General features: G+C 39.6%; 1 protein-coding gene across 8 annotated transcripts in view; it reads left to right on the top strand.

Moving 5' to 3' along the window:
* Window positions 1-7,143: 7,143 nt before the first annotated feature.
* The window catches only part of MCM10 (minichromosome maintenance 10 replication initiation factor), a 36,783-nt gene continuing 16,372 nt past the window's right edge, over window positions 7,144-27,554 (top strand). Inside the window, exons 1-13 of one of the 8 annotated variants that reach the window (XM_027559916.1) lie at window positions 7,144-7,234; window positions 9,577-9,661; window positions 12,682-13,023; window positions 14,360-14,464; window positions 14,600-14,731; window positions 16,596-16,767; window positions 18,795-18,960; window positions 20,676-20,843; window positions 22,214-22,330; window positions 24,548-24,747; window positions 26,265-26,365; window positions 26,965-27,075; window positions 27,163-27,280. In XM_027559916.1, coding sequence (XP_027415717.1) covers window positions 9,655-9,661; window positions 12,682-13,023; window positions 14,360-14,464; window positions 14,600-14,731; window positions 16,596-16,767; window positions 18,795-18,960; window positions 20,676-20,843; window positions 22,214-22,330; window positions 24,548-24,747; window positions 26,265-26,365; window positions 26,965-27,075; window positions 27,163-27,280 — 1,739 coding nt within the window. In that variant the 5' untranslated portion in view covers window positions 7,144-7,234; window positions 9,577-9,654. Of the gene's footprint in view, window positions 7,362-7,470; window positions 7,573-9,576; window positions 9,662-12,681; window positions 13,024-14,359; window positions 14,465-14,599; window positions 14,732-16,595; window positions 16,768-18,794; window positions 18,961-20,675; window positions 20,844-22,213; window positions 22,331-24,547; window positions 24,748-26,264; window positions 26,366-26,964; window positions 27,076-27,162; window positions 27,281-27,554 lie in introns of those variants that run through there. The other 7 variants (XM_027559922.1, XM_027559917.1, XM_027559921.1 and 4 more) reach the window with 7 other exon arrangements.

The following is a 27,554-nucleotide window of genomic DNA, read 5'->3' as shown; positions in this document are numbered from 1 at the left end:
GGAGTTGGTGAAAGACAGGGAAGCTTGGTGTGCTGCAGTCCATGGGATTGCAAAGAGTCAGACACGACTGAGCAACTGACCTGAACTGAAGAGAAGAGAGAAAATGGAGTAACTTAAATGCTGCATTAAAACCAGAAAAGTCAGAATAGATTGAAAGATAACAGAAGAAACCAAGAACAAGGGCAATGAATAGGAAACAGTAAAAATGAGATAGATATTAATCCAATTACCAAGAATCAATTTAAACATCGTTGGTCTAAATACACCAGTTAAAAAACAAACTTTGAGAATGAATAAAAACAAGACTCACCTATATGCTACATACAAGAAACCCACTTTGAATATACAGACACATACACATTAAGTGTAAAAAGATGGACTGAACATATAATCAAAAAAAGATGGCGTAGCTATATTAATTTCAGACAAAGACTCAAAGCAAGGAAAATTATCAGGGATAAAGGGCCATTATGAAATGATGAAGGAATCAATTCTCTAAGAAGACATACAATCTCTGTTATATATGTACCTAAAGACAGCATCAAAATACATAAGGCAAAAGCTGATAAAACTGTAAGGGGAAAAACATGAATCCACTAGTGTAGTTGGAGACTTCAAAATCCTTCTATTGGTGATTAACAGACCTAACAGGCCAAAAAAATCATTAACATAGTTGACTTGAACAGCATCAGTCAACTAGATCTAACTTCATATTCTATATATGACAGAATACACATTCTTCTTAGGCTCACATCCAAGCCATAAAACAGCTTTAAAAATTTTAAACAACAGAAATTATACACAGTGTGTTCTCATGCCACAATGGAACTAAACTAGAAATCAGTAACAAAGATACCTAGAAACTCTCAAAACACTTGGAGATTAAATACACTCTGTAAATACATGCCTAATGAAGTCTCAAGAAAAGTTTAAATATAAACTAAATGGAATAAAATATAGCATCAAAATTTGGGGATGAAATGAAAGCACTGGAAATGTGTAGCACTGAATGCATAAGTGGAAAAGATGATCAATCTAACATCAATAACTAAAGCTTTTTTGAAAATAAAACTATAAAAAGAATGGCAAGTTAAACACAAAATAAGCAGAAGAAAATAATGGGAAAAAATGAGACCAAAAATCAGTGAAATTTAAACCAAGAAATCATTAGAGAAAATCGATGAAACCAAAGCTGGTTCTTTGAAACAATCAATAAAACTGATAAACCTCTAGTCATGTTAATTAAGAAGAAACACATATTACCAATATCAATACACTATGAACAAGTGGAACTTGAAATTAAAACACTCTTAACATCTACATTAATATCCCAAAATGAAATGCTTAGTTATAAATCTAGTAAAATATGTATAAGATCTGATGAAAGACAAAGAACTAAATAAATGGAGAGATACTCCATGTTCTTGTACAGGAGACTCAATATTGTGAAGACTGCCCCAACCTGATCTACAGATTCCAAGTAATTCCAATTAAAATCCCAAATTATTTTGTGGCTATTAATAAAGCAAAATATCCAGAATAGCCAACACAGTATTGAGTGAGAACAGTTGGACGATGACAGTAACTTCAAGACTTACTATAAAACTACAGTAAAAAGCAGGGTGGTACTGGTGAAAGAGTAGATAAATACATGAATGGAACAGAGTAGAGAGCCCAGAAATAGACCCAGAGAGTCCACTAGTCTTTGACAAAGAAGCAAAAGCAATTCCATAGAGAAAAGACAGTATTTTCAACAAATGCTGAAATGCTGGCACAATATCCAAATGCGAGAAAAAGATTCTAGACACAGACCTTACACCTTTCACAAAAACTAACTCAAGCCACAGACCAGGAATACATCTTTACAAAACATATATCCGAAAAAGGACTGGTATGAAAATTCTTAAAATGCAACAATAAGGAAACAGCCCAATTTTTTAAAGGGAAGTGAGATAATACATACCTCACCAAAGATGTACAGTTGGCAAATACTGAAAGGATGCTAAACATCTTATGTCGTTGAAAGTGAAAGTGTTAGTAGCTCAGTTGTGTCCGACTCTTTGCAACCCCATAGACTGTAGCCCCCCAGGCGTCTCTGTCCATGGGATTTCCCACGCACGAATACTGGAGTGGGTTGCTGTGCCCTTCCCCAGGGGATCTTCCAGACCCAGGGATTGAACCCGGGTCTCCTGCATTGCAAGCAGATTCTTTACCACTGAGAAGCCCATATGTCATTAGGGGATTGGAAATTCCAGCAAGATACCATCACATACTTATTAGAATGGCTACTAATTCAAAACAATACCACCACCAAATTCACCTGGGGAGTATGTGGAACAACAGGAATTCATTGCTGGTGGAACTGCCGAATGGTACTTTGGAAGACAGTTCAGCAATTTGTTGCAAAACTAAGCACACAATCCTTGCTATTTACCCAGATGAACTGAAAAGTTACATCCACACAAAACTTGCACCTGAATGTTTGTAATAGTTTTACTCATAACTGCCAAAACTTGGAAGAAACCAAGATGTCCTTCAAAAGGTAAATGGGTAGTCAAACTATGGATATCATATCCATATGACAGAATACTATTCAGTGGTATTAATAAAAAGAAATAAGCTAGTATCTAACCACAAAAAGACATGGAGGAACCTTAATTGCATATTGTCAAGTGAAAGAAACTATTCTGAAATGACTACATACTGTATGCTTTGAGCTGTGTAACACTCTGGAAAAAGCAAAACTGTAAGTATAGTAAAAAAAAAAAAAAAATCAGTGGTTACCAGGGGTTAGATGGAAGGAGGAATGAATAGTAAGAGCACAGATGATGTTTAGGGCAATAAAACTATTCTGGATAATACTGATGGTGGATACCTCTTGTCAAAACCTATCAAATGTATAACATAAAGAGGGAATCTTAATGTAAACTATGTCATCATTGTTCATTTGCTAAGTCATGTCCAGTTCTTTGCCGGACGTAGAATCCCATGGACTGTAGCACACCAGGCTTCTCTGTCCTCCATTATCTCCCAGAATTTGCTCAAGTTCATGTCCATCAAGTTGGTGATGGTATCTAACCATCTTATCCTCTGCTGCCCCCTCCTCCTTCTGCCTTCAATCTTTCCCAGCATCAGGGTCTTTTCCAGTGAGTCAGCTCTTCACATCAAGTGGCCAAAGTATTGGAGCTTCAGCATCAGTCCTTCCAATGAATGTTCAGGGTAACTATAGACTTTAGTTAATAATAATAATGTGCCAATATTGGCTCATTGGTTGTAACAAAAAGTCTGATACTAAAGCAGGATGTTAATAATAAAATTGTGCAAGGGGCTATGTGGGAACTCTATTCTTTCCACTCAATTTTTCTGTAATCCTAAAGTTACTCTAAAAAATAAGTATTTTCTTAAAAAATGAAAAAACCTTTGAACTATATATGATTAATATGAATACACATATATTGTGTACATCATACAATCAAGATTCTGGTAAAAACTGCCTAACAATTTCATCTGACCCATAATGAACAGACTCTGTTGGAATTGGTTTTAATGAGGTATCAGATTCATTATGCTATCATTAGTTCAATGGAAGAAAGCTGACATAACAGCCAGTTGCAGCATTAAGTGTAACAGGAATCAAGTATATGAACCAATATTCAAATGTTTCCATGAAAGAAGGAAAGGTACCAAAACTGCTTTGGTATGAAGGGCAAAAAGTAGAAATAATTTTATATCCTCTTTGGTATCTTTTGACTTCCAGAGTTTGTCATTTTAAAAATTATTGAAGGAACATTATGTTCTCATTGTGAAGATGCTAGTCATCACCGAATACCATAGGTGTTCTTCTTTTCTAGCCAAATAATTACAAAGATATGAAGTATAATACAAAAAAAAATACTGGCTCAGGAACTCTCACTGTTTATGTAGCAATTTTGTCCTTTAAATATATGGATCCATAATCATGGGTAACATTTATTCCACATACATAAAGTATATATTGTAGTTAACTCAGCAAAAACCAAGGAAGCAATGTGTTGAATGTTCTTATGAATTAATTAAAACCAGCAAGGCTAGAGAGTTTATTAGCTTCTCTTGTAAAACATCAGTAGAGATGGAGAACATACCCTATTGCTTAAAGTAACCTCTAGATAGTTTGAAAAGCAACAGACATTTATTTGGGCAACAGAGACAATATTCTATTAGGAAAACTAGAGGTTGGGGTTCCTCTTTCTCAGAGGGGTCATTCATCTCTCAGTAGAGTGTTACATCTGAGGAAGGATAATATTTTTTTCAGTAAAGAGTTTTGTCCAGATAGCTGGACAAATCCAAGTTTGGGATAAGACTCGAGAGTATTCGGTACCATGAAGCATGAGACATGAAGGCATGTGTAAACAGATGCCTACAGGCAGGTGACAGGGGTGCTATGGAAACTGGCCGTTACTCCTAGATCTGATTTTGAATAGCACTGCTTTCTGCTGGGCCTATCATCTGGCATGTTAACCCCCAGAAACATACTCTAAGATACTCTGCTTCTAAAATCTCTAGAGAACTCAATAAACCTACACTTGAAGCCCTGATATGTCCCCTTGGCTTGGGTCACAAACCTAAAGGTAGTGCTGAAACCTCCACACCATCACCTCAGGCTGAACTCACCATGTCTACACTGTGTAAACCAAATTCTGCCTCTATAATTCTGCTGGTCTCCCAGCTATTGCTAATGTGGCGATCATCCTCTCTTCTTCCTGCCAAAGACAACTTTCCTTTGGTTAGTTACCAAAGCAGGTAAATTTCCTTCATAACATATTTCCCATTCTTCTCTTCCCTTCAGCTCTCAAAGTCTGAGACTCTCACGATCTCCTATGGAGCTTCTTTGCCTCCAGTTTCTGGTATATCCAATTCCTGAGCACCTATCTTTGTTAGCTTAATCATCCTAAGCATTGCTTGATAAAGTAGTAAGAATAAAAGTTAATACACATTTAATGCTTACTTACATGTGCTGGGCACACTGCAAATTTTTAAATTTTTGTCATGAATTCCCTGTGAAATAACTATGATTGTTCTTGTTTTGTAGGTGGGTAAGTTGGCGCTCAGAGAGGTTAACTAATTTAGCCAAGGCTGCATAGTTAGTATGTGGCAGTTAAAAATCACACCGTCTTAACTCCAGAGCCTAAGCACTTAGCCACACCTTCCCCTATCTAGCTCTTGGACCTTCCTCCCCCACCTGCTCAAACATGGTCCTTTTAACACTTACAGAATAAAGTTCTTGACTTGGTATTTATCATCTGCCACACACTTTGATTTACCAACTTAAAAAAAAAATGTTTTGACCTCACCTACTCTTTCACCTCTTCAGCAAAATTGGTGCCCCCTAGTCACCTTATGTTCAGAGAAGGCGATGGCACCCCACTCCAGTACTCTCGCCTGGAAAACTCCATGGATGGAAAGCCTGGTGGGCTGCAGTCCATGGGGTTGCTAAGAGTCGAACACGACTGAGCAACTTCACTTTCACTTTCATCCATTGGAGAAGGAAATGGCAACCCACTCCAGTGTTCTTGCCTGGAGAATGCCAGGAACGGGGGAGCCTGGTGGGCTGCCGTCTATGGGGTCGCACAGAGTCGGACACAATTGAAGCGACTTGGCAGCAGCAGTAGCAGCAGTCACCTTATGTAATTTGTCTTTTATGCATAGATCACATCTCCCAAATTAGACGTCTTTGCCCACCCTTGCCCAAAAGAAGCATTAAGTGATTATGACTGATAGATCAGATCAGATCAGTCGCTCAGTCGTGTCTGACTCTTTGCAACCCCATGAATCGCAGCATGCCAGGCCTCCGTATCTATCACCAACTCCCGGAGTTCACTCAGACTCACGTCCATCGAGTCAGTGATGCCATCCAGCCATCTCATCCTCTGTCGTCCCCTTCTCCTCCTACCCCCAATCCCTCCCAGCATCAGTCTTTTCCAATGAGTCAACTCTTCACATGAGGTGGCCAAAGTATTGGAGTTTCAGCTTTAGCATCAGTCCTTCCAAAGAAATCCCAGGGCTGATCTCCTTCAGAATGGACTGGTTGGATCTCCTTGCAGTCCAAGGGACTCTCAAGAGTCTTCTCCAACACCACAATTCAAAAGCATCAATTCTTCGGCGCTCAGCCTTCTTCACAGCCCAACACTCACATCCATACATGACCACAGGAAAAACCATAGCCTTGACTAGATGGACCTTTGTTGGCAAAGTAATGTCTCTGCTATGACTGATAACCAGTGTGTAAAAATGTACTGGAAATTCTCATTTGATCCTTCCTGAAACCGCCTAACCCAGGTATTGCTTTCATCAGCACTCTAGAGACGAAAAAAAATGAGCCCTCCAAAGCTAAGTGATTTGCTAAGGAGGCAATGCTCTCAACATTTTCTCTCTGTAAACATTTCGTGTGTGCCAGGTACAAGCAAGAGGAGAGAGAGGAAGAGATAGGACCATGAAGAAGATACAGTCCCTTGTCTTCAGATGCTGACATTTTGATGGGAAGAAGTAGAAAACATTTACTCCCAACTCTGACGCAATTGCCAAAGTCTAAGGAGCACGCACTCCTCTAGAAACAGTGGTTTCTACTGTGTTAAAGAATGTGACCTAGTCTTTCCTTCTCATTTTACAGACGATGATGATATTACTTCCCCAAGATAAGACAGAGGTAAAAGTGGACCAGACTTTTTAGTCCAATTATATCAACACAAGATTGTAAAATAATCAACTAAAAGAAATAATCAACCACATCTGTATACAGGCAACGCAGCCACCGGCAATCGGTGAGGGCAGGGGGAAAGTTTGCAATGGGTTCCGCGGTCTAAGCCTCAATGTCTAGGCTTGTCGGCATCAAGAGTTACCCTCCACCTCGCAGGAAGAGAAAACGAGGCTCAGAATCGGATGACACAGTCAGTCCCAGAAAGTGTCAGGACACAAAAAGACACATCTACTTCCCGACGCCGGAAGACTTAACCGGAGAAGCCTAGGACTTCACCGACCGGAAGTTCCCCTGCCCCCCACCCCCCCAAAAGGGCGCCGGTCACGTGAGCCAATCTGATTGCTAAACGCAACGGTCACCTCCCCGCCCCCTTGAGGTCGTTTCCGCCCAGAGCTCTGAAGTAGCCAATCGTACAGGCGCGAGGAGGCGTGCGTCTGACGTCAGAAGCAGGGGCGGAGAGGAGTTGGAATTTTGGCGGGTCCGGCTGTGCAGAGTAGAGGGGTGAGTGAGGAGCCGGGTAAGAAGCGGGTCTGCGAGTATTGAGGGGTAGGTTGAGGGGCCGCCGAAGGCGTCTGTGTGAGTTTAACGAGCTCCTAGGGCGAGAGGCGCGGAGCTCGGGGGCGCTTAGGTGGGTGAGACTGGAACTACGCGAACGCGGAGGTGGCTTGGGCCGAGCGCTGGGCTGGCGCTGGGCTGACGCGGGGCCGGGCGGGCGGGAGGGAGGGCCTTGTGTGCGGAGCCGTGGACGGTTCCGGAGCTGGGAAAGGCGGGTAGTTCCGAGAGGTGCCAGGCGTTCGGCCGTCCAAGCTGTGTAAGGGTCCATTTTTTTCTCTTTAAAGGTAACCGTTTAAAACGTTTTCTAAATACATGCCGTTTGGACTCTCTCTTTTATAAATTTATGCTTAAATTTATGATTTGCTAATAGGGCTGCAAGGCTCTCATCACATTTACTTTCGTGTTATCCAGTTTAAAGTGGGTGAAAAAGTGAAAGTGAAGTCGCTCAGTCGTGTCCGATTCTTTGCGACCCCATGGACTGTAGCCTACCAGGCTCCTCCGTGCATCGAATTTTCCAGGCAAGAATACTGGAGTGGGTTGCCATTTCCTTTTTCAAGAGATCATCCCGACCCAGGGATTGAACCCTGGTCTTCCTCATTGTAGGCGGGCGCTTTACCGTCTGAGCCACCAGGGAACAGATAACAAACAAGTACACCATAGTGGAATGTGCGATAAAGTCGTAAAGCAGTGAGGTGAGAGGATTCCAGGGGCCTGGTCAGATAGAGTGGTCTGGAAAGGATTAGAAAAACTGGTAGTTAAGCAGACTGAGAAATGAGAAGGAGATAGGGGAGAGCTTTCCAAAGAGGCCTGAAAGCACTTGCGTGTTCAAGAAGTTCAAAGCAGGCTAGTCTGGATGAAGCATTATTGCGGGGTTGGGGTCGGGTGGAGTGGTTGTAGAAAAAATGAGGAAGTGAAAGTAGATAGGAGAGCGAATAGGCTTTGTAAATTTTGTTCTAAGGGCAATGGAAAACTAATTAGAATTTTATTAAGGGAATACTGCGATCTGACTTATGTTCTTAAAAGATTGCAGATATTGCTGAGGAAAGAAAAGATCATTGTCGTGTTTACACAGAGAATAAATTTCAGAGGGACAGAGAATCTAATACAGTATTCCAGGCAAAAGATTGATGGTGACTTGGACTAGGTTTATGGATGAAATTGGGGAGAAGTAGAAGATTTTCGACTGAAAGAGTTGAAAACCAGAGTGACTGAGCAGGAGGTCTGTACTGGCCATCAGGGAACGGTGTTGTAATTAATCTTTCCCCAGTAGGGGGCTCTGAGCTATACACTGAGTTCTAGATACTAAACAAGGCTCAGCACCCAGATGCTCTCCTTAAGACATCAGTACTCTCATGATTTTCCCACCTGGCTGCTTAGGTCAGAGTCTTCTCAGATGGCTCACTGGTAACAGAATCCTCCTGCCCGTGCTGGAGATGTGGGTTTGATCCCTGGGTGGGAAAGATCCCCTGGAGAAGGTCATGGCAACCCATTCCAGTATTCTTGCCTGGAGAATCCATGGATAGAGGAGCCTGGTGGGCTACAGTCCATGGGATCACAAGAAGTCAGACACGACTGAGCAACTGAGCACAGCATAGAAGATTTTAGCAATATATTGAAGAAAGAACCCTTAGCATTTGTCAGATGGTCCTAGATGATGGGGGTGGGGGGTAGGGTGGGAGGTGGGTTGGTTATAGAAATGACCAAGACAGTTTTCCCCTATCCAACCCTCAGGAACCTTACAGTCTTGCAGATTCCCCAGTTGACAGCACAGTGCCAGACACATGATGGATTGTGGGAATGTCTGGTGAATAAATGAAAAGAAAGCACAGTAATTAATCCTTGACATCGAACTTGTCAAGATCATATATATTATAGAGCACTTATAAGTTAAACAATAGCCTAGAACATTTACACTTTTTTCTTGTAGTTTTAAAAATCATTTTAAATGAAAAGAGGAAAGTGCACAGGATAATATAAAGTTATCCTACTTAGCTATGCCAGCTATTCCTCTGAGCATCATAATACCTGTTCACAGTTTATCTCATCCACGTAATCTAGTATCACACAAACAACTCTGTACCTCAATGAAGTTTGCATAACAGTAGCTTGCAGACAAGACACATCCATACAAGGAGGGAGAGAAAGTTGGTGGTGGGGTGAGAAATGGCCAGAGCCCGGATTAATTCTGAGCTTAAGCTCCTACAATTTGTAGGATGCTGGATTGGTTGGATATGTAATGTGAGAGAGAACAGTTGAGAGTGATTTTTTCCTACGTTGATTCCACACAGCCAAGGTTCTGCACTGCTGCCATCTCCTGGGCACCTGATACTCCTTCAGTTTTCCATCACCACTGTTCACTTGACAGCATGGATGGTGAGTCCTGGCAGTTTTCTCAATTTCCCTTTGTTTCATGAAAATTCAATCTTTTGCCCATGGGCTTGCTGTTACTTATCTCTCTCTCTCTCTGTTAGTCACTAAGTCGTGTTCAGCTCTTTTTGCTGCCCCATGGACTGTAGCCTGCCAAGCTCCTCTTTCCATGGGATTTCTGAGGCAAGAATACTGGAGTGGGTTGCCATTTCCTTCTTTAGTTGTTACTTAAATCACTTATAAAGTAGTGAAAATAGCTACCTTACCCTCAAGCATTGTCTGAGTAGTTCAATAGAAATCTCACTTCAGTCAATGAAAGTTATTTGTTTTAACCAGGTACACCTTCTGTTCCTAACATTGGTTGTCTTTCATAATAATGATGGTTGGCATATACTTACTATGTGCCAGGCACTGCTCTAAGATCTTATGCATACAGTTGGCCTTCCATATCTGACGGTTGCCCATCTGCAGATTCAACCAACTCCTTGCATATAGAGAATATTTTAGGGGGAAAAAAAATTCCAGAAAGTTCCAAAAAGCTAAACTTGAGTCTGCTAAGCTCTGGCAACCATTTACATAGCTTTTACATTGCACTGGGTGTTATAAGTCTTCTAAAGGTTATTTAAAGTGTACAGGAGGATATGCATAGCTTGTATGCAAAAAATACATAAGCCATTTTATTAATATATCAGGGATTTGAGCATGTGTGGGTTTTGGTATCCATGTTACTTTAAAATATTTATATAAATTATTTCACACTGTATGTATTACTCCTCTCCTGCTTTCATTCAACATTGCATGTAAGGTTGATCCAAATCAAAATATAGTTTCATTTTATTTCTTTCAATTGCTGTATTTCCTTCCATTACAATCCATGGTAAGATTGAATCACATTTTAGTAATCCATTTTCCAGTAAAAGGCATATGGGTTAGTTCCAGTCTTTTCCTACTATAAACTGTGCTGCAATTATGTTGTCTTGTTTTGTTTTGTTTGGCACATGTGTGAGCGTTTCTCTACCACCTCACCAGCATCTGAGACATCATCCAAGATTTTTTAACTAATCTTATGGATGATTTTAAAAGGTAGCTCCCTATTTTAATTGCATTTCCAGGATTACTAGTGAGATAGAGAACTGTTGGTTTATTTATTGGACAGTTGGATTTCTTCATTCTTGATTTACCTGTTTCTTTTATTTGCTCATTCCTACCTTCCCACAATTTGGGCATGATTCCTTTATAAAATCAGAGGCATTTAAAGCACAGGCATTAAGGATACATGATACAGTCCCTCACTGAAAAGACAGGGGCTGAAATCTAGAGAAGTTAAGGGCCTGTTCAGGATCACATGATGAAACAGGTCAGCACAGGAGCCTGGGTGAGGAGAGAGACCTCTAGGTCAGCAAACCAATACCCTTTCTACCACTCTACGCTCCTTGACCTTGGGAGGAAATGAGCCAGTGGCCAACTCAGGGTCTAGAATCTGATGAAAGAACCTAAAGCTTAAAGTCAGAGATTGCATAATGATTAATCTGAATTGCTTAGTCAGCAATGACTCTAAGACTGCAGGGTGTAGCAAGAGAGAAGAGGCTACTTGGCTACCCAGGCTCCAAGTGAGATAACCGCATACCCAAAACGGAGCCAAGAAGCCCACCTCTCTCTCCCATTCCAAGCTGTTATAGAGAGCCCATCCTGGAAGAGGCCTGTGCCCACACCACTGGGAACCTTGGGTGAGAAAGGCTGCCTAGTGGTTCCACACTCTTGACCTTGAATCCATCTTTCCATGAGAGAACCAGGGCTGATCCCTCTCTCACTATGTACTAATAAATATTTTGCACATATCCCTGCAAAATGAACAAAATTTACAAGTAGTATAAAAATTTGTCAGAGCTAGACTAAAACTTCAACAGATTTCAGTATCAAAGGTGAACTCTGAAGTGAGGCTACCTGGGTTCAAATTCCTGCTCTTGACAGTTTCACCTGTAACAAGTCACCAAACATCTGTCTTCTTGTCTGTTTTGCTCTGAGGATAAAATCAGTTAATACAGTCATCCCTGGTATCCACAGGGCATGTATTCCAGGACCCTGCATGGATACCAGAATCCAGATGTTCAAGTCCATGATGTGTTAATAAAATGGCATATATTTTTTGCTTACAAGCTACACATATCATCCTGTACACTTTAATCTCTAGATGACTTATAATACCCAGTGCAATGTAAATGCTATGTAAATAGTTGCCAGATATGTTAATGAATATGTATTTATGTTAAAAGTATGGAGAATGGCCTTAAGTGATACATCAAAATTATGACAGTGATTACACTGGCACCTGGTGGCTACAGTAAGGAGTTGGGATAAGATTTGACATAATAAACTTCTAACGTAAAAGCCAAAAGCAAACATGATAAAAGGTTGTGTGTGTGTTAAGTTACTTCAGCCATGTCTGACTCTCTGAGACCCTATGGACTGTAGCCCACCAGGCTTCTCTGTCCGTGGGATTCTCCAGGCAAGAATGCTGGCATGGTTGCCCTTTCCTTCTCTAATAAAAAGTTAATTATGGCAAATTCTGGATGATGGGATATGAGTACATTTAATGTAATGCTTTGTAACTTTCTGTAGTTTTTAAAAATTGCTCAAACAATTAAAAAGTAGGGGAATGTATACATCTAGGAACTAAATGTATACTTAGCATGATTTTCAATTATTCCATTGTGGATTGAATTTCATATGCAGGAAGTCATCTGATTAGCTTAAGTAGTGTAGGTAAAGAGATCTAGCCCAGTGGCTAGCCCAGTGAGATAACTAAGTAGATACTGGCCCCTACTTTCTTAGCCTAGTGCCCTCCAAGAAGCACTTAGGGAGAAGAAAGGTAGAAACCAGAACAATAGTTACATGTACCAGGCAAAATGGTGAATCTGCAGTCGTTTTAACTGCATTATGAATGTGGAGTGTTTTAACTCTGCTTGTCAATGGCTGTTTTTCACAGATAGGCTTCCTTTCTTTCCTTTTTCTTCTTTTTCCCATAGGGGAGGAAGATGATTTGTCTCTGCTGACTGCATTGCTGGAGGAGAATGAGTCGGCCTTGGGTTGTAATTCAGAAGAGAGTCAGCCCTTGACCCAGGAAGATGGTGAACCTGACTCATATGATGAGCTCTTTGATGCTGATGGTGATGGTGAATCTTACACAGAGGAGACTGATGAGGGAGAAGTGGAAAAGGCTGAAAACCAAAAGGAGAATTTGGCCACTCTCTTTGGAGACATGGGAGACTTAACAGATGAGGAAGAAGCTCCTACATCACAATCAACTAAAGAGAGGGTCGTCCCTGCTCCTGGTCCCAGTCAAGGGAAAACTAATCAGGAGTTGCAAGGTGCCCTAACCACTTGCTTTCTCTAATTTCTTTATGATAGACCAGATGAAGACTACCCATCTGACAGCTTTCTTCAAAATATCTGCTGAGTCAGGGGTAGAGATAAATGACTTGGCAAAAAAAATTGTAGAAGTTAGTGGAGCAAGCATTTAAAGCCAGCATTTGAGGGCACAGCGGTCAGTCCCTGATATTAGAGTCAGCCAGCTATAATTGAGCCTTTGCAAAATGGCTCTAACATTTCTCACACTTACTACAGAAAAATAATACTTTGGAATTTAGCAAAGGGAGCCAGGGACAAGACTACAAAGCCACCACATACTCTGTTTGAACAGAAGACCTTTTCTGAACAGATCCATCTAGGAGTGGCTTTTTCTTTCTTTCTTTCTTTCTTTTTTTTTTTTTTTTTTTTAGTGTTACAGATTTTTTTTCCTATTTTTATCATCTCACAAAAAGGCAGCATGGCAGGTTTTTTAGTTCATTGTTTCAGGAGCGTTGGAGCATGTAAGTGACTTGTCCCAGGTCACTCATCCTAATCTGTATGATTAGGATTCCAGGTGGATTTTGGCTACAGAATTTGTATTTTAATCCCAACTAGAAAAGGTTTATACATATTAGTTAGTTTTATGAAGTTGTTGTTTAGTCACTATAGTGTCCAACTCTTGTGAGACCCCGTGGACTAACTATAGCCCACCAGGCTCCTATGTCCATGGGATTTCCCAGGCAGGAATACTGGAGTAGGTTGCCATTTCCTTCTCCAGGGAGGAGTGCCATTTTCTTATTCCTGACATCTTCTCTGATACGTATTTTTTTAATTTACATATATATTTTTAATTGAAATATAGTTCATTTACAGTGTTATTAGTTTGAGGTGTATAGCACAATTATTTGACATTTTTATAGATTATACTCCGTTTAAAGTTATTAACTGAATATTGGCTTATTCTCTGTACTGTACATTATATCCTTGTATCTTATTTGTTTTGTGTTTTAAATATGGAAAGATTCACAAATTTGTATGTCATCCTTGCTTAGGGGCCATAATCATTTCTTGACTCTTAAAAACTTGTCAACCATGGACATGTATCTAACTGTCAGTAGTACAAATTCATAATCAGCTTTGGTATTAGAGATTTGTTTACTGGAAATACCATGTTTACTTCTCTAAGGGGAACTATTTAAGGTGCAAAAGTTAATTGTGAGTTCTCAGTATGTGATTCTGTTGTGAGTCTCAAGTTTTAGAGGTGATGGGTAGACATCAAAAATAATTTCAGCACTTTCATTATGTATGATATTTCATCTGGTCTGGTTTTTAAATCAGTATATTTTTTCCCCCTAGATGAATTAAGGAAGTTGCAAGAGCAAATGAAGTCCTTACAAGAACAGCTGAAACTAGCGACAATTAAACAGCCTGCAAGTCCAGCCCTTTCACGTAAAACCCCAGGTAATCAAACTAATTCTAGGGATAGTATGCATTTCTATTACAAAGAAATCATAACATTACTTCTGCATCCAACTCCTGGTAAAACAGTTTTTGAACCCCTTTCTAAATTTTCTTTACTAATTTCTTTTAATCAAGTAGATAAGTCTCCACGTCCCCCTCTTAAGGAGAAGAAAATTCAGGAGTCATTGTGCTTTTCTGCGGAACTTGACGTCCCTACTCTACCAAAACCCAAGCGAGTGGCTCGGACACCAAAGGTCTCACCTGCAGGTGTGGTACTCATGGCCCCTAGTTTCTCACTGCCTGGGCTCTGTTTACAATATATTTTGGTCCTATTATGTATGGGTGTGTGTGTTGGTCTGTCTTACCTGCCCATTGAGAAAAGTAAGTTTCTTGGAAATGGGAACTACGTTCTATATTTCATAATCTTTGTGTACATCTCAAAGTGCTTAGAAAATACTTGGGTAGAGAATAAGTATTTAAATGCTTAGTGGATTCAATTTTTTTTGGTTCTATAGTCCTGTAGTTGAATTATAGTGAAGTATAACCACTGGGTTAAGTTCTTATGCTAGAAAGCTAGAGATTTAATCTTCAGGCTGTGAGACTGAGGCACAGTGAACTCTTTAATAAAATGGTCAAGTTTTATTTGAAGCCAGAGGGTTCATTCTTATGAAAAGTCATCTTTGCCAGGAGGATAGAGTGGTACTCAAATAAAATCCTATTTCAGCACATAACGTATATATGCACAAAATAAAATGTAAAGGATTTGTAAACTCTGTATTGGTTTTGTTGTACTGTCTTTTTGCCCAAAGCAATTACTCTTTGGAAGATCTAAGAGAAAATGACCTGAAGATAACTTGGCTTAGAGTAAGCAGCATTTTATTGATCACACATGTTCAAAAAGGCCCTTTTGACTACCATTGGCTTATGACACAGCAATACAGAATGGCTGTAGTCTCTGTGTTCATATTTATTTGACAACAGATGATATATTCCATGCATCCACTTATTATAGTGTTCATTCCCTTAGGACCTCTGATATTACTAAGGTATTTTATTAGTGTTCAAAGTTGGGTTTTGGGGCATTGAGATAAGGGCATGGTTTCTGGCGATTTAAAAAGTTCCAAGGTTACCCTGGCCTCTGCCTTGGGAGTAGTGATCCAAAGTCACTTTGAAAGTAAATACCAATCTTATTTGAGAGAGAGTTATACTTATTAAGGAGAATACCCAAACTTTCCGACCCTCAGGAACATTATCAAATGCTTGTAAAATATGAAAAGAACCATATCAGAATATCCTGGGTCCCCTAACACTCCTGCTGCGCGCCCCCCCCCATCCCCACTCCTGCTACTGCTGCTAAGTCACTTCAGTCGTGTCTGACTCTGTGCGACCCCATAGACGGCAGCCCACTAGGCTTCTCTGTCCCTTGGATTCTCCAGGCAAGAATACTGGAGTGGGTTGCCATTTCCTTCTCCAGTGGATGAAAGTGAAATGTGAAAGTGAAGTCGCTCAGTCATGCCCGACTCTTAGCGACCCCATGGACTGCAGCCTACCAGACTCTTCCGTCAATGGGATTTTCCAGGCAAGAGTACTGGAGTGGGGTGCCATTGCCTTCTCACACAAGTGAAATGAATTGAAACGAAACAAGAAAACAAAGGGAAGCTAACTTTGAATGTCTTTCAGGTAGAATTTGACCTGTGCACAAATCTCCACTAATTACTGATTTCAGAAGGAGGGCTGTTACTCCCTTATGAAATCTACCACAGTGCTCTGTATATGGTGAATATTCAAGAAATGGCATTGCACAGAGAAACCGTGTTTTAGAGTAGAACTGATGCAGCCACTAGCCACTTGTGACTAATTAGATTACAAATTAAGGCATTAATTTCCTTAGACACACTGGTCAGTTTCATGTGGTCAGTGTCCACCTGTGGCTGGTGGCCACCACATGGACAGCAGTGGTATAAAACATTTCCATACACAGGAAGTTCTGGACTATACTGTAGAGGTTTGGGGGTAGTACAGAAATGATCCTGTGGGTTTCTGTTATTCTCTCAAGATTTGACATGTGTTGATTAAAAAAGAAACAATTCTAATAATGTTTAATTATCAGTGTGGTTTTTATATTTTCTAGAGCCCCAATGCTCACCTTTGAAGATGACAAGTGTACCCTCCCAACCACTCCGAACAACTCCTGGGAACAAGCCTGGTGGGGTGACTAGGGATCAGAGTGCAGGGACACCCAGGAGCTCTGGGGAGATGGCTCAGGAAGTCTCCGTGGAAGCCTTCTCCGGTCTGAGGCTCAGGTCAGTAATTGTGACAGCACTCTCTTTCACTCTGCTTGTAGGCCCCACAAGATGCCTCTTCTTCCTAGGGACTGAGCCTTCCAGAATTAGTGTGTTTGTACCGCTGAGTCACATGAGACGTATAGCTCTTGTACTTGACCATACTAGGCCTTTGGCACTGAGTTTGACTCAGTGTATTTACATATGAATAAGGAAAGTTTTCTCCTGTTTGTGTAGAGGATAAAAAATATATGTTCTTTAAAATGAAATCAATAAATAATAAGTACTGTATTTAACCAGAAACTAGTAGGAACAATGGTAGAGACTATTCTTAAATAGTATTCTTGTAAAGGAATATACAGTTTAACTAGGATAGTAGTATCTTTCTATAATTAATGTTAATAGAAATAACTGTGCTCTTTTGTATTATTATGTGGAGAAATTAAGATATTCAGGCAAAATACAAATGGGAAGTGGGAGAGAGGCTCAAGAGAGGATGTATATACACTTACAGCTGATTCACATTGTACAGCAGAAACTAACACAACATTATAAAACAATTATCCTCCAATTTGAAAAAAATAAAAATAGAAATACATCCCAGGGTCAGTTCAGGGAAAAACCTGGACTTCTAAGTCTTCTGTGTCTACTGCTTTGCACCTTTGTTATTACTGCTCTTGAAGCCCTTGGGCTTCATGTCTCTACAACATCCTTACTCTGAAACCAGATTGCCTTTAGTACTGTCTGAGTAGCCAAGTGCAACCCTTCTAGAACACCTGAACCTTGTCAGCCTAAACTAAAACTGCTAAGCTTTTAAATTATATGTTATTGACTAAGGGGAGAACAAGTGACTGCTGACATGCAGTAGAACTTTATTATAATAACTCCATACTCTTCAAAATTGGGGCGGATCAATATTTTAATTACATTTAAGACAGAATCCGAGGAATGGAATATAGTAAAAACTCACTGACGGAACTTCAGGCTTCTTTTTCAAGGTAAATGTGGCCCTTCTGAGATAATACTGCCTTTCCCAGTGGAAACACCCTAGAGATAATAAAGATGTTGCTGATGCGAGTATTGCTATACATTTGAACTGAATGGAAGTAGACGAAGTTGAAACTAGTCAGCCAAAGCTTCTGTGGGGCCTACAAATTTAGGGGGTTGCAGAGTTGTTTGAGTCTTTCTTATGATTGTTCTACCTGAACCTCAGAATCTGAAGATGCTCTGTAGGATTGTAGCTTTATAGTAACCTGTTAACTCAGAAATCAAACAAGGAAAGGATTTCTCCACTTATGTCAGTGTTTCCCTCCTGAATATTCTTTATTGTTGAGTTAGCCCTTGGAGTTTCTATTCTAGAAAACTTCTGAAAGAGTCAAAAAGCTTGTTTTCTCCTGACTGCTTTCTCTTGTCCTAGAATATGTTATATGATCCAACATGAAACAGATTTTAATATTCAACTAGAGAAAAACAATTTGCAAATTTTATGAGTTTTAACCAGTCATTAGAAACGAGAGTATATTAATTGAAGCTCGAGTCAGTTCTTTTTATTATGTGAAAATGTTGGCTTTTGAAAAATCTAATTAGAAATAGTAGAACTTATGAAATTCTCACAGAATTGATGGAATTGAAATATCTTAATTTACCTAAGCAATTCATGATTTTGTATATTATATTAGAATTCATAAGAACTTAAATTATTTGTGGTCTTTACTTTCTACATAAGTCCCAGTTCTATATCCGTGGAAAAGCAAACCTGATCTTTAAAATTATCTCCTTTTGGGGAGAAGGCCATGCTGTATAGCATGGGGATCTTAGTTCCCCAATAAGGGTGGAACTCGTGCCTCCTGCAGTGAAAGCACAAAGTTTTAACCACGGAACAACCAGGTAAGTTTTACCTACTGAAAAAATATGGGCTTTATACTAAGCCTCCCTGAGAACAGGTGCTTTAGAGATTTCTCTCCATAATATCTCTTCTAACGAATTTGCTATAGTGCCCGGTTATCTGTTAGAGTAATAATCTACAAATCACTGGTGTCTTGACCCAGAAAGCCTCGAGTATCCTCCACAGAAATGAACAAGAAAATGATCGGCCGAAAACTTATCAGACTGTCTCAGCTCAAGGAAAAGATGGCAAGTGAGAAGCTGGAAGAAATAGACTGGGTGACGTTTGGGGTTATATTGAAGAAAATCACTCCACAGAGTTCTAACAGTGTAAGCTATTTTATTAATCAGCTGTTTCATCACAGATTGGCAGTGGAGACTCACGTTCTTGATTTGTTACCTAGAGCCCATCAGTGTTTCATTTTGTAGTCATTGCTAGTAAGTTCTTAAATTGCCACACCATCACCTGGTTTGTACCAGAGGGGGAGATATGTAAGGAAGGCCGTACTTAAAGAAGGTCTGGTTGGATAGGTTTCTTGAGCTTTTTATTGTCCACATCATTCTTACTCATTTTACTTGTTGTTTGGTGATGCCTGTGGATGCCCTACGGCTCTGAGTAATCCCCCTTGTGGAAGGGGAGTACGTCCTCAAAGATCATTTGAAGAGCCTTATTAGATGTAAGATGTCAGTCACTGAAGTCCTGATATTGCTGACCTGTGCCAGTACAGGATGGTACATTTCATTTGACAAATATTACAAGAGGTCTGATAAATTTTAAAATCACAGTTGACTGAGGAATAACAAAATTATTCTGTGGCTAAGTCAGAAAAGCTGAATTCTAAGCCTCATTCTCCATTTATCAGGAGCCTTCTGGTATTAGGTGGCCCTTACTCTTTCTTTAAGGACATCCATTTTCTTATCTGTAAATTGAAGGAATTGTCTTTTGATTACCTGAAAGGCTGTCTCTAAAATACTGCAGATTATCTTGTTCAAAACTAATTTCATTCTCCAGTTTTGATCTTGTTCAACCTTAAATTTTTTTATGAGCTCTGACACCAGGAGTTGAGTTTCAGATTCTGAGTCCTGCTCTACATCTGGTCTGTTTCAGTAAATGTGAACAAGTCTGGTTTTCATTTGATTAAGTTCATAATTGCATCACCACTGGCTATAATGACATTGAAATAATAGGTGTGAAATTTATCTGAACTTCTCTAAGAATGGCGTTGTATAAATCCTGGGAAGAATAATTATAATACTGGAGTTTAGGCAATAATTCACTACAACCTGTAGCCATACCCACTCTGGGCTGCCTCTGTGAAATAGCTTGATTCAGTATTGTGTGAACTGCTTTTTTTAAAAAATCTATAAACATGGAAGTTGTTCATATTATATATGGCTAGCATTTTGAGTTTCTTGGTATGTGATAGTATTTCCAAAATTTTAGAGTTAAATACAACCAGTTTTCTTTAAATGATGCTGTTTTTCTTCTAAGCTAAAGAAAGATTTAGAAGCATTGAACTGAAACTTCCTTATTAATATTAACATAATGATAAATAATATTTATTAAATATATATCAGTAAATTTTTTCTTGAAGTATAGTTGATTTACAATGTTGTGTTTTAGGTGTACAGCAAAGTGATTGTTATACATATGTAGATATGTTTCATGTTCTTTTCCATTATGGTTTATTACAGGATATTGAATATAGTTCCCTATGCTTTACAGTACTAGTCTTTATTGTCTAAATATTTTATATAGTAGTTAGTGTCTGCTAATAACAGAAAGAAACAAAGTTAACAAGTTAACAAGAAAGCTATTTCTTTCTGAGGCTTGCCTTTCTTCACCTTCATTTCTAAAATGAGAAGAAGCATACCAAAGCCTTGAGAAAGGATTAATTTATAATTAACAGACATTCTGATGCTAATCTATTCAGACTGGGTCATGCTTAGATATTTTCCACAGTAGAACACTTGAACTGTAAATGAAGACTTTGTAACCCATTGTTCAAGATTTATTAAAGATAAGCATAAATGATTTGCTCCAGGGGAAAACATTTAGCATCTGGCGACTGAATGATCTTCGTGACCTGACGCGATGTGTGTCACTGTTCTTGTTTGGAGAGGTTCACAAAGAACTCTGGAAGACAGAGCAGGGTTCTGTCATAGGGCTGCTCAATGCAAACCCCATGAAGCCCAAGGATGGTTCAGAGGAGGTAAGACTCTGTTTCCATGGGTTTGTTTGGGTTTTTTTTTGTGGTCTTTACAACTTGGCTGAGTTCTATCAAAAACCTTTATGCTGGTCTACCTCCAGGTAATAAGTCGAGCTTTTGTATTATTTTGACTCCATTTTACTGGCTTTTTGTTTGTCGTTCATTTCTTACCTGCCAGTATTCTGAATTTCAGACTACGCTAGAATATTTTATGAGAACTTATTTCATTATATTTTTTCAAATTCATTCCAAGCTTCCTGGAATTTATTTTTCAGTTCTTGGGCTCAGGTTCCCTTCCATCTCCTATGAATATCCTTGATAGCATCAGGAAGGAAGGGTTTATAGTTGAGGAGGGTTTGTTCCGTTTGTTAGTACAATCATAGCTGCAACTTAGGAATTTTGGTTTTTAAAGTGACTTTTCACTGTCTTAAGCAGCATTAGAATTTGGGTTACTACCTACTGATTCTCTAGTAAACTGCAAACCTAGGTACATTGTGAACACTAACAGTTTCTCCACAGGAGTCAACAAGAGGCTACTGCTTCTGTTATAGACACATTATATCAGGAGGAGTAAGAGACAAAGTTGTTGCATTCATTGCTTTCACAAGAGAATAGCAACAAATCTTCATTTATTGGTTTGGAAGGTGTTTGGCCACAAGTAACAAAAAAGCTGCGCTATAGTTCTTTGTAATGGTAGACACTGAAGTTTTTGTTTTTCTTGGATAGTAAAAAATCCAGACATAGGCAGTGTCAGTTCAGTTCAGTGTAGTTGCTCAGTCGTGTCTGACTCTGCAACCCCATGAATTGCAGCACGCCAGGCCTCCCTGTCCATCACCAACTCCTGAAGTTCACCCAAACCCACGTCCATCAAGTCGTAATGCCCTAATGCCAGAGCTGGTGTCCATGAGTCTCTCAGATTTCCCTCTTGGTCACAAGATGGCTTTGAAACCCTAGCCATCACATCTCCACTGAAGCCAGGAAGTCAGCCAGCCTCTTCACTCTGCTTTTATAGAAAAGCAGAAGCTTTCCTGGCTACCTTCCCTGCAGAATCCTACTTCAGTCTCATTGGCCAGAGTGGAGTTACATGACAATCACTAGCTGCAAAGAATGCTGGGAAAACAGGGAACCTGCTCTATCACTCAAGGCTGAGCGTTAGGATTCTGATAGTAAAGATGCAGGAGGGAACAGAGAACTAAATGTCTTCTCTCTCTCCCATTTCTACAACTGTTTTACAGGGCACTGGCTTCAAATCCCAGGGCACTGATGAAAAGGATAAAAAGCCTAACTCGTGCCAACCGTTATTATATCCATTCTTGCTGGTGAGGGGCCATACCTTTGTTTGCTTTTAATTCCCACTACCTCTTTTTCTACAGATGTGCTTATCTATTGATCATCCTCAAAAGATCTTAATTATGGGGGAAGCTCTTGACCTGGGAACCTGTAAAGCAAAGAAAAAGAATGGAGAACCATGTACACAGATTGTGAATTTGGTAGGTTTAAGCTTTGTTGGGGTGGTTTTTGCTAAAGAAAGAAACTAATAGGAATAAATTTTAGGCACTTTACCTGTAATGACCTATTTGGAACTGAGTTTCCTACATAATAGGAAGCTTCAAAGTGAGAAAGTAAAATGTGTGGTTAATAATGGCCAGTTTAAAAAGCTGAGGGCGGGGGAAGGATTTAACCTCTTAGGAAACTGATCTTTTATTACCAGCTGATTGGGAACTTTAAGAAAGACAGAATTTTAATTTGCCCTCAATTCTTTCTAGTGCTGAAGATCAAACACTAATGATGAAATACACTGCAACCTTGTTTTAGCCAGTACATAGCTGTATTCTACCTTTTATTAGGACTCTCTTTTTTGAAAAGTAAATAAACATTGTACTGAGATAGAATGCACATACCAGACCATTCAGTTTTGAAGTGCACAATCTAGTGATTTTTAATGTATTCACAGGGTTGTGAAATCATCTCCACCAGGTAATTTCAGAACATTTTCAGTCCCCTTCTAAAAACCCATACCCACTAACAGTAATTCTCCATTCCCCTTCTCCTCCAGTCCTGGCAACTACTCATCTACTTTCTGTCTATAGATTTGCCTATTCTAGACGTTTCATACAGTGGAATTGTATAATGTACAGCCTTTTGTATCTAGCTTCTTTGGACTTAGAATAATGTTTTTAAGATTCATCTGTGCTATGCTCATGCTACAAAGCCTTTTATCAGCACTTCATTCCTTTTGGTATTTGAATAACACTCCATGGTATGGATAGACTACACTCAGTTTATCCATTGGTTGATAGACACTTAGGTGGTTTCCATATCTGACTGTTACAGATAATGGTGCTGTCAACATGCATATACAGGTTTTTATGTGGAAGTCCATTTCAGTTGCCTCAACTATAAACCTGGAGCGGAATTGCTGGATCTGTATTTAGGTTTTTGAGGAACCACCAAACTGGTTTCCCAGGTGGCTTTTACAATCTCCCTAGCAGTATGTGAGGGTTCTGGTTTCTCTAACACTTTGTTACTGTCTGACTTTGATTACAACCATCCAAGTGCATGTGAAGTAGTACTTCTTAGAGCTCTTTGAAAGGACTGGATAATAGGTTCTGGTTTCATCTCTTTTTATTTCTCTCATTGCTGTCTAACAGATGAACTAGTGAGCAGGAAACAGGGAGGAAGGAGACAGTTGGAAAGAGGTCTCAGAGGAAGTGCACCTGTCAGATCACAAGAGCTGGACCATTAAACCTCCACTGTCAGCATCTGTTAAGTTTCACCCAGTTCGACAATACTTCATAGTTTCTCTTTGCTCCTTTCACTGTAAGGGTAGCATTTGTCTGAGAGTCAACCAGAGAAACAGAAAGGAAATTGATTTTGTTTTATTTTGTAACTTCTGTTGAGGTAAAATTCACATTATGTACAGTTAACCATTTACGTCAGTAATATTTAGTGTATTCACTTTATTGTGTAACCACCAGCTTCAGGTTTCAAAATCTTTTCATCGCGCCATTAAAAAACACCCCCTAGCAAATAAGTAACCATTTCCCTGATGACCTGTAATCTGTTTTCTGTCTCTGTGGATATATGCCATAAAAGGAATCATACAACATGGGACCTTTGTGTCTGACTTCTTTTATTTGGCATAACATTTTCAAGATTCACCCTAGAAACTAACTTTATTTCCACTGTAGAAGGAGGACGAAGGCAGTGAAAAGTACCACTTTTTCTTGTACCTGAATAGTGTGTTCAGAGTTCAGTCCCCTTAACTTTTTTTTCTTAATTTCTAATGAGTATAGTTGATTTATAATGTTGTGTTCGTTTCAGGTATACAACAAAGTGAATTAGTTATATATATACTTATACCTGCTCTTTCTTAGGTTCCTTTCCCATATAGGCCATTACAGAGTCCTGAATAGAGTTCCCTGTACTATAGAGTAGGTCCTTATTAGTTATGTATTTTATATATAATAGTTTGTGTGTATGAATCCCCATCTTCCAATTTATCACCCCTACTCCACCCCATTACCTAGAGGATGAACTTCTAAGTTGCTTCTTAGCTGTGGATAGAGAATGATCTCAGAAGTTAGCCGAGAGGGTTTTGCCCACAGACTAGCTCTCTGTGAGGCTGGGAGAAAGGAGTTGTGTCCATTAACATTGTCCCCGGCCTGTTGCCCTAATGTTGATACAGCTGCTCTTTCTCTTCACAGAACGACTGTGAATACTGTCAGTATCACATCCAGGCCCAGTACAAGAGGCTTAGCGCCAGGCGAGCTGACTTGCAGTCCACCTTCTCTGGAGGCCGCATTCCAAAGAAGTTTGCTCGCAAAGGCATCAGCCTGAGAGAACGGCTGTGTCAGGATGGTTTTTACTACGGAGGCATTTCTTCAGCCTCATATGCAGCCTCAATGTAAGACATTCTCAGAGCTTCTTTGAGGGCTGGGGTCTTCATTTAAGAGTAAACCCAGGACTTCTCTGGTGGTTCAGTGGTTAGGACTCCATGCTTCCACTGCAGAGGGCGTGAGTTGCATCCCTGATTGGGGAAGTTCTGCATGCTGTGCTGTGTGGCCAAAAAGGAAAAAACAAAAAGTAAACCCAGTGGTTGTACATTTTTGTCCCAGTCCTAGAAGGTTTGTACAGGTTTTATCTTTTATAACAAGCTGCCTAAAACAATGTAGCAGAGGAGAAGAGACCTAAAACAAGGTTACTTCATTCCTGAAAAGAGAGGAAAACACTTAGAAGGAGGAGAAACTGAGTCGGGCTATCCTGGTCTTTAACAGGGAGCCCACACTTCCTCTTTGGCTTCAAATGTGAATAGTCCAACTTTGTCAGGACTGATTGGCCACTGAAAGTGTTCATCATAATGTTGACATCCTTGAAATCATTTCCATCGTGACTGTGAGTGTGAGTTTGTAGATCTCAGGGAACCCACAGAGAATTTAGTGAATGAATATGCAGAGAAACCTCACAGGGGAGGGGGGTACTGCTGAAGCTGGCATTCCTGGGGAATCTCAGCCTCTCCCTAGAGTCCCTGAGTAGGTGATTGATCGCCTGTCACCTGACTCTATAAAATACATTTGAGGCAGGGATTTGGCTCAAGGGAGCTACAGTTGGTCCAAGAATAAAACAGATTTTGTCCTCAATCCAAGAGACATTGGGCTAGAGGACTCTCACCTCCTGTCTATTTTGTAATATCAAGAACATTTTTAAGATTTAAAATAATGTCTGTATTTTAGCAAATTGCAAAATGCAATGCACGTAACATTATTTTTTTTAAAACATATGTACAATTTAGCCAAAAGGAAACAATAAAAACCATCTATAATCCCACCATCTACATAACTGTTAGTTTTGGTAAATATGGTTTGGAGGGGACATTTCCCATAAGTATAAATTTTTAAGAGTATAAAATGAGATCATAGTATGCCTATAATTTGCAATGTTCTTCTTTCCCATAAAAATAATGAATTTTTCTTTGTGGAATATTCACTTAACAGCATTATTTTTGGTGGCTACATAGTATTCTTTTACATGGCTCTGATAATTTAAATAATTCCCTATGGATAAACATTTATAGTATTTCTAACTTTTATCAATACAAACCTTCCATTAATATCCTAAATTTTTGCATAGATCTTAACGTAAATCCTAGACTTCTTGATAAGTCCTAGTCCTGATCAAAGTATTGGCATATTTTTATTTCTTTTGCCAATTTACTTTTCCAGAATGGCCTTCAAGCAAGTTTGTAGGTTGCCTGTCTTAGGTCTGTGACATAATGCACACACCAGTTACGGGTAGGACCATGGTATTAACTACAGTCTACTTAAAAGGAGCTTTGAGAAACATTGACATTTTGTAACTACTACTTTTCTGCCTTCTTTACCTCATAGAGCATTGACTTTAAGTGGCTTTCATTTTCCTTTTCAGTGCAGCTGCTGTTGCTCCTAAAAAGAAGATTCAAACCACTCTGAGTAACCTGGTGGTTAAGGGCACAGACTTGATTCTTCAGGAAACTCAACAAAAACTAGGTAACTTTGTTTCTTTGTTTCTTTCTCCATCTTAAATTTGTAGTCTTCAGGATTGAAAACAGTTAGTTCCTAACTCTAAATTATCCTGAGTGAAGTCACCTGAACTATGAGACCCAAGCTTCGTTGGCAGCATCTTAAGCAACAGCATATTGGTATTAGCTGTGTCTTAGGTTTTTAAAACGTCTTGATTTATCTGGGTCTAACTCTTAGTGTCTGGCACTAGAATCAGTATTGTCAGCTTCCTGTCTTTAACTAAAACAGGTCCGAGAATTCCACCTCCACTCTGTCCTTGGGGCTCTGTTTATAACAGCAGTCAAAGTCTAGCATGGACCCTCTCCCATAGTGCATAATCCAGAAATAGTGTGTGAAATGACCCCTCAGATAATAGTGTTTTAATCATTTTTCAAAGTGAGATATTTGTCTTACCTTTGCAGTCCTACTGGTCTGATATTAGAGGTTAAGGATTCTCTTTTCTCTTGATATTCCATCTACTTCATTTTACAAATGAAAAAATTATGAAGCAGAGTTTAAAAAGGAATAAGACACATGACAGAAAATAGACTGAATTTTGAATCGTCTAAATCTGATGTATATTTCAGGAATACCCCAGAAGAGCTTGTCTTGTTCTGAGGAATTCAGGGAATTGATGGACTTGCCTACATCTGGAGCCAGAAACCTGAAACATCATTTAGCCAAAGCCAAGTCATCAGGTAGAGTCAGCCTGCACCTGCTCAAGTGTCCACACCTGAGACCCTGCCCCCTCTCAGAACTTCCTCAGCCTGTGGTTTGTGTTTTAGGGATCGTGGGGAGCCTGAAACCTGCTTTCCAGTCTATCTCAGCATCAGCCCTCTTGAAGCAACAGAAGCAGCATATGTTAGAGATGCGGAAAAAGAAGTCAGAAGAAATACAGAAACGGTAGGAGTCACAGGTTTAATATTCCCTGTTTAGATTGCTCATCTCGTGAATTCTGGGGCTGTCCTAGTAGATTTCAGAAATGACTGGATTTGAGGTGGTTGGCCACCTTTTCAACTTTGAAAGTTTTTTAAGAATAATTTTAACATAACTTTTAAAGTTATAAAGCATTTAAAGGTAAGTATTTCTGACTGATGCTAGTGAATCCTGAGACCAGATACTACAGGCTGTAGTAATTAATGTCGCTATAGAAAAGAGAAAGTAATGACATACAAAG

The sequence above is a fragment of the Bos indicus x Bos taurus genome, chromosome 13 (assembly GCF_003369695.1).
Source record: "Bos indicus x Bos taurus breed Angus x Brahman F1 hybrid chromosome 13, Bos_hybrid_MaternalHap_v2.0, whole genome shotgun sequence".
Lineage (NCBI taxonomy): Eukaryota > Metazoa > Chordata > Mammalia > Artiodactyla > Bovidae > Bos > Bos indicus x Bos taurus.
The sequence above is the reverse complement of the archived record's forward strand: the minus strand, read 5'-3'. Positions and strand labels throughout refer to the sequence as shown.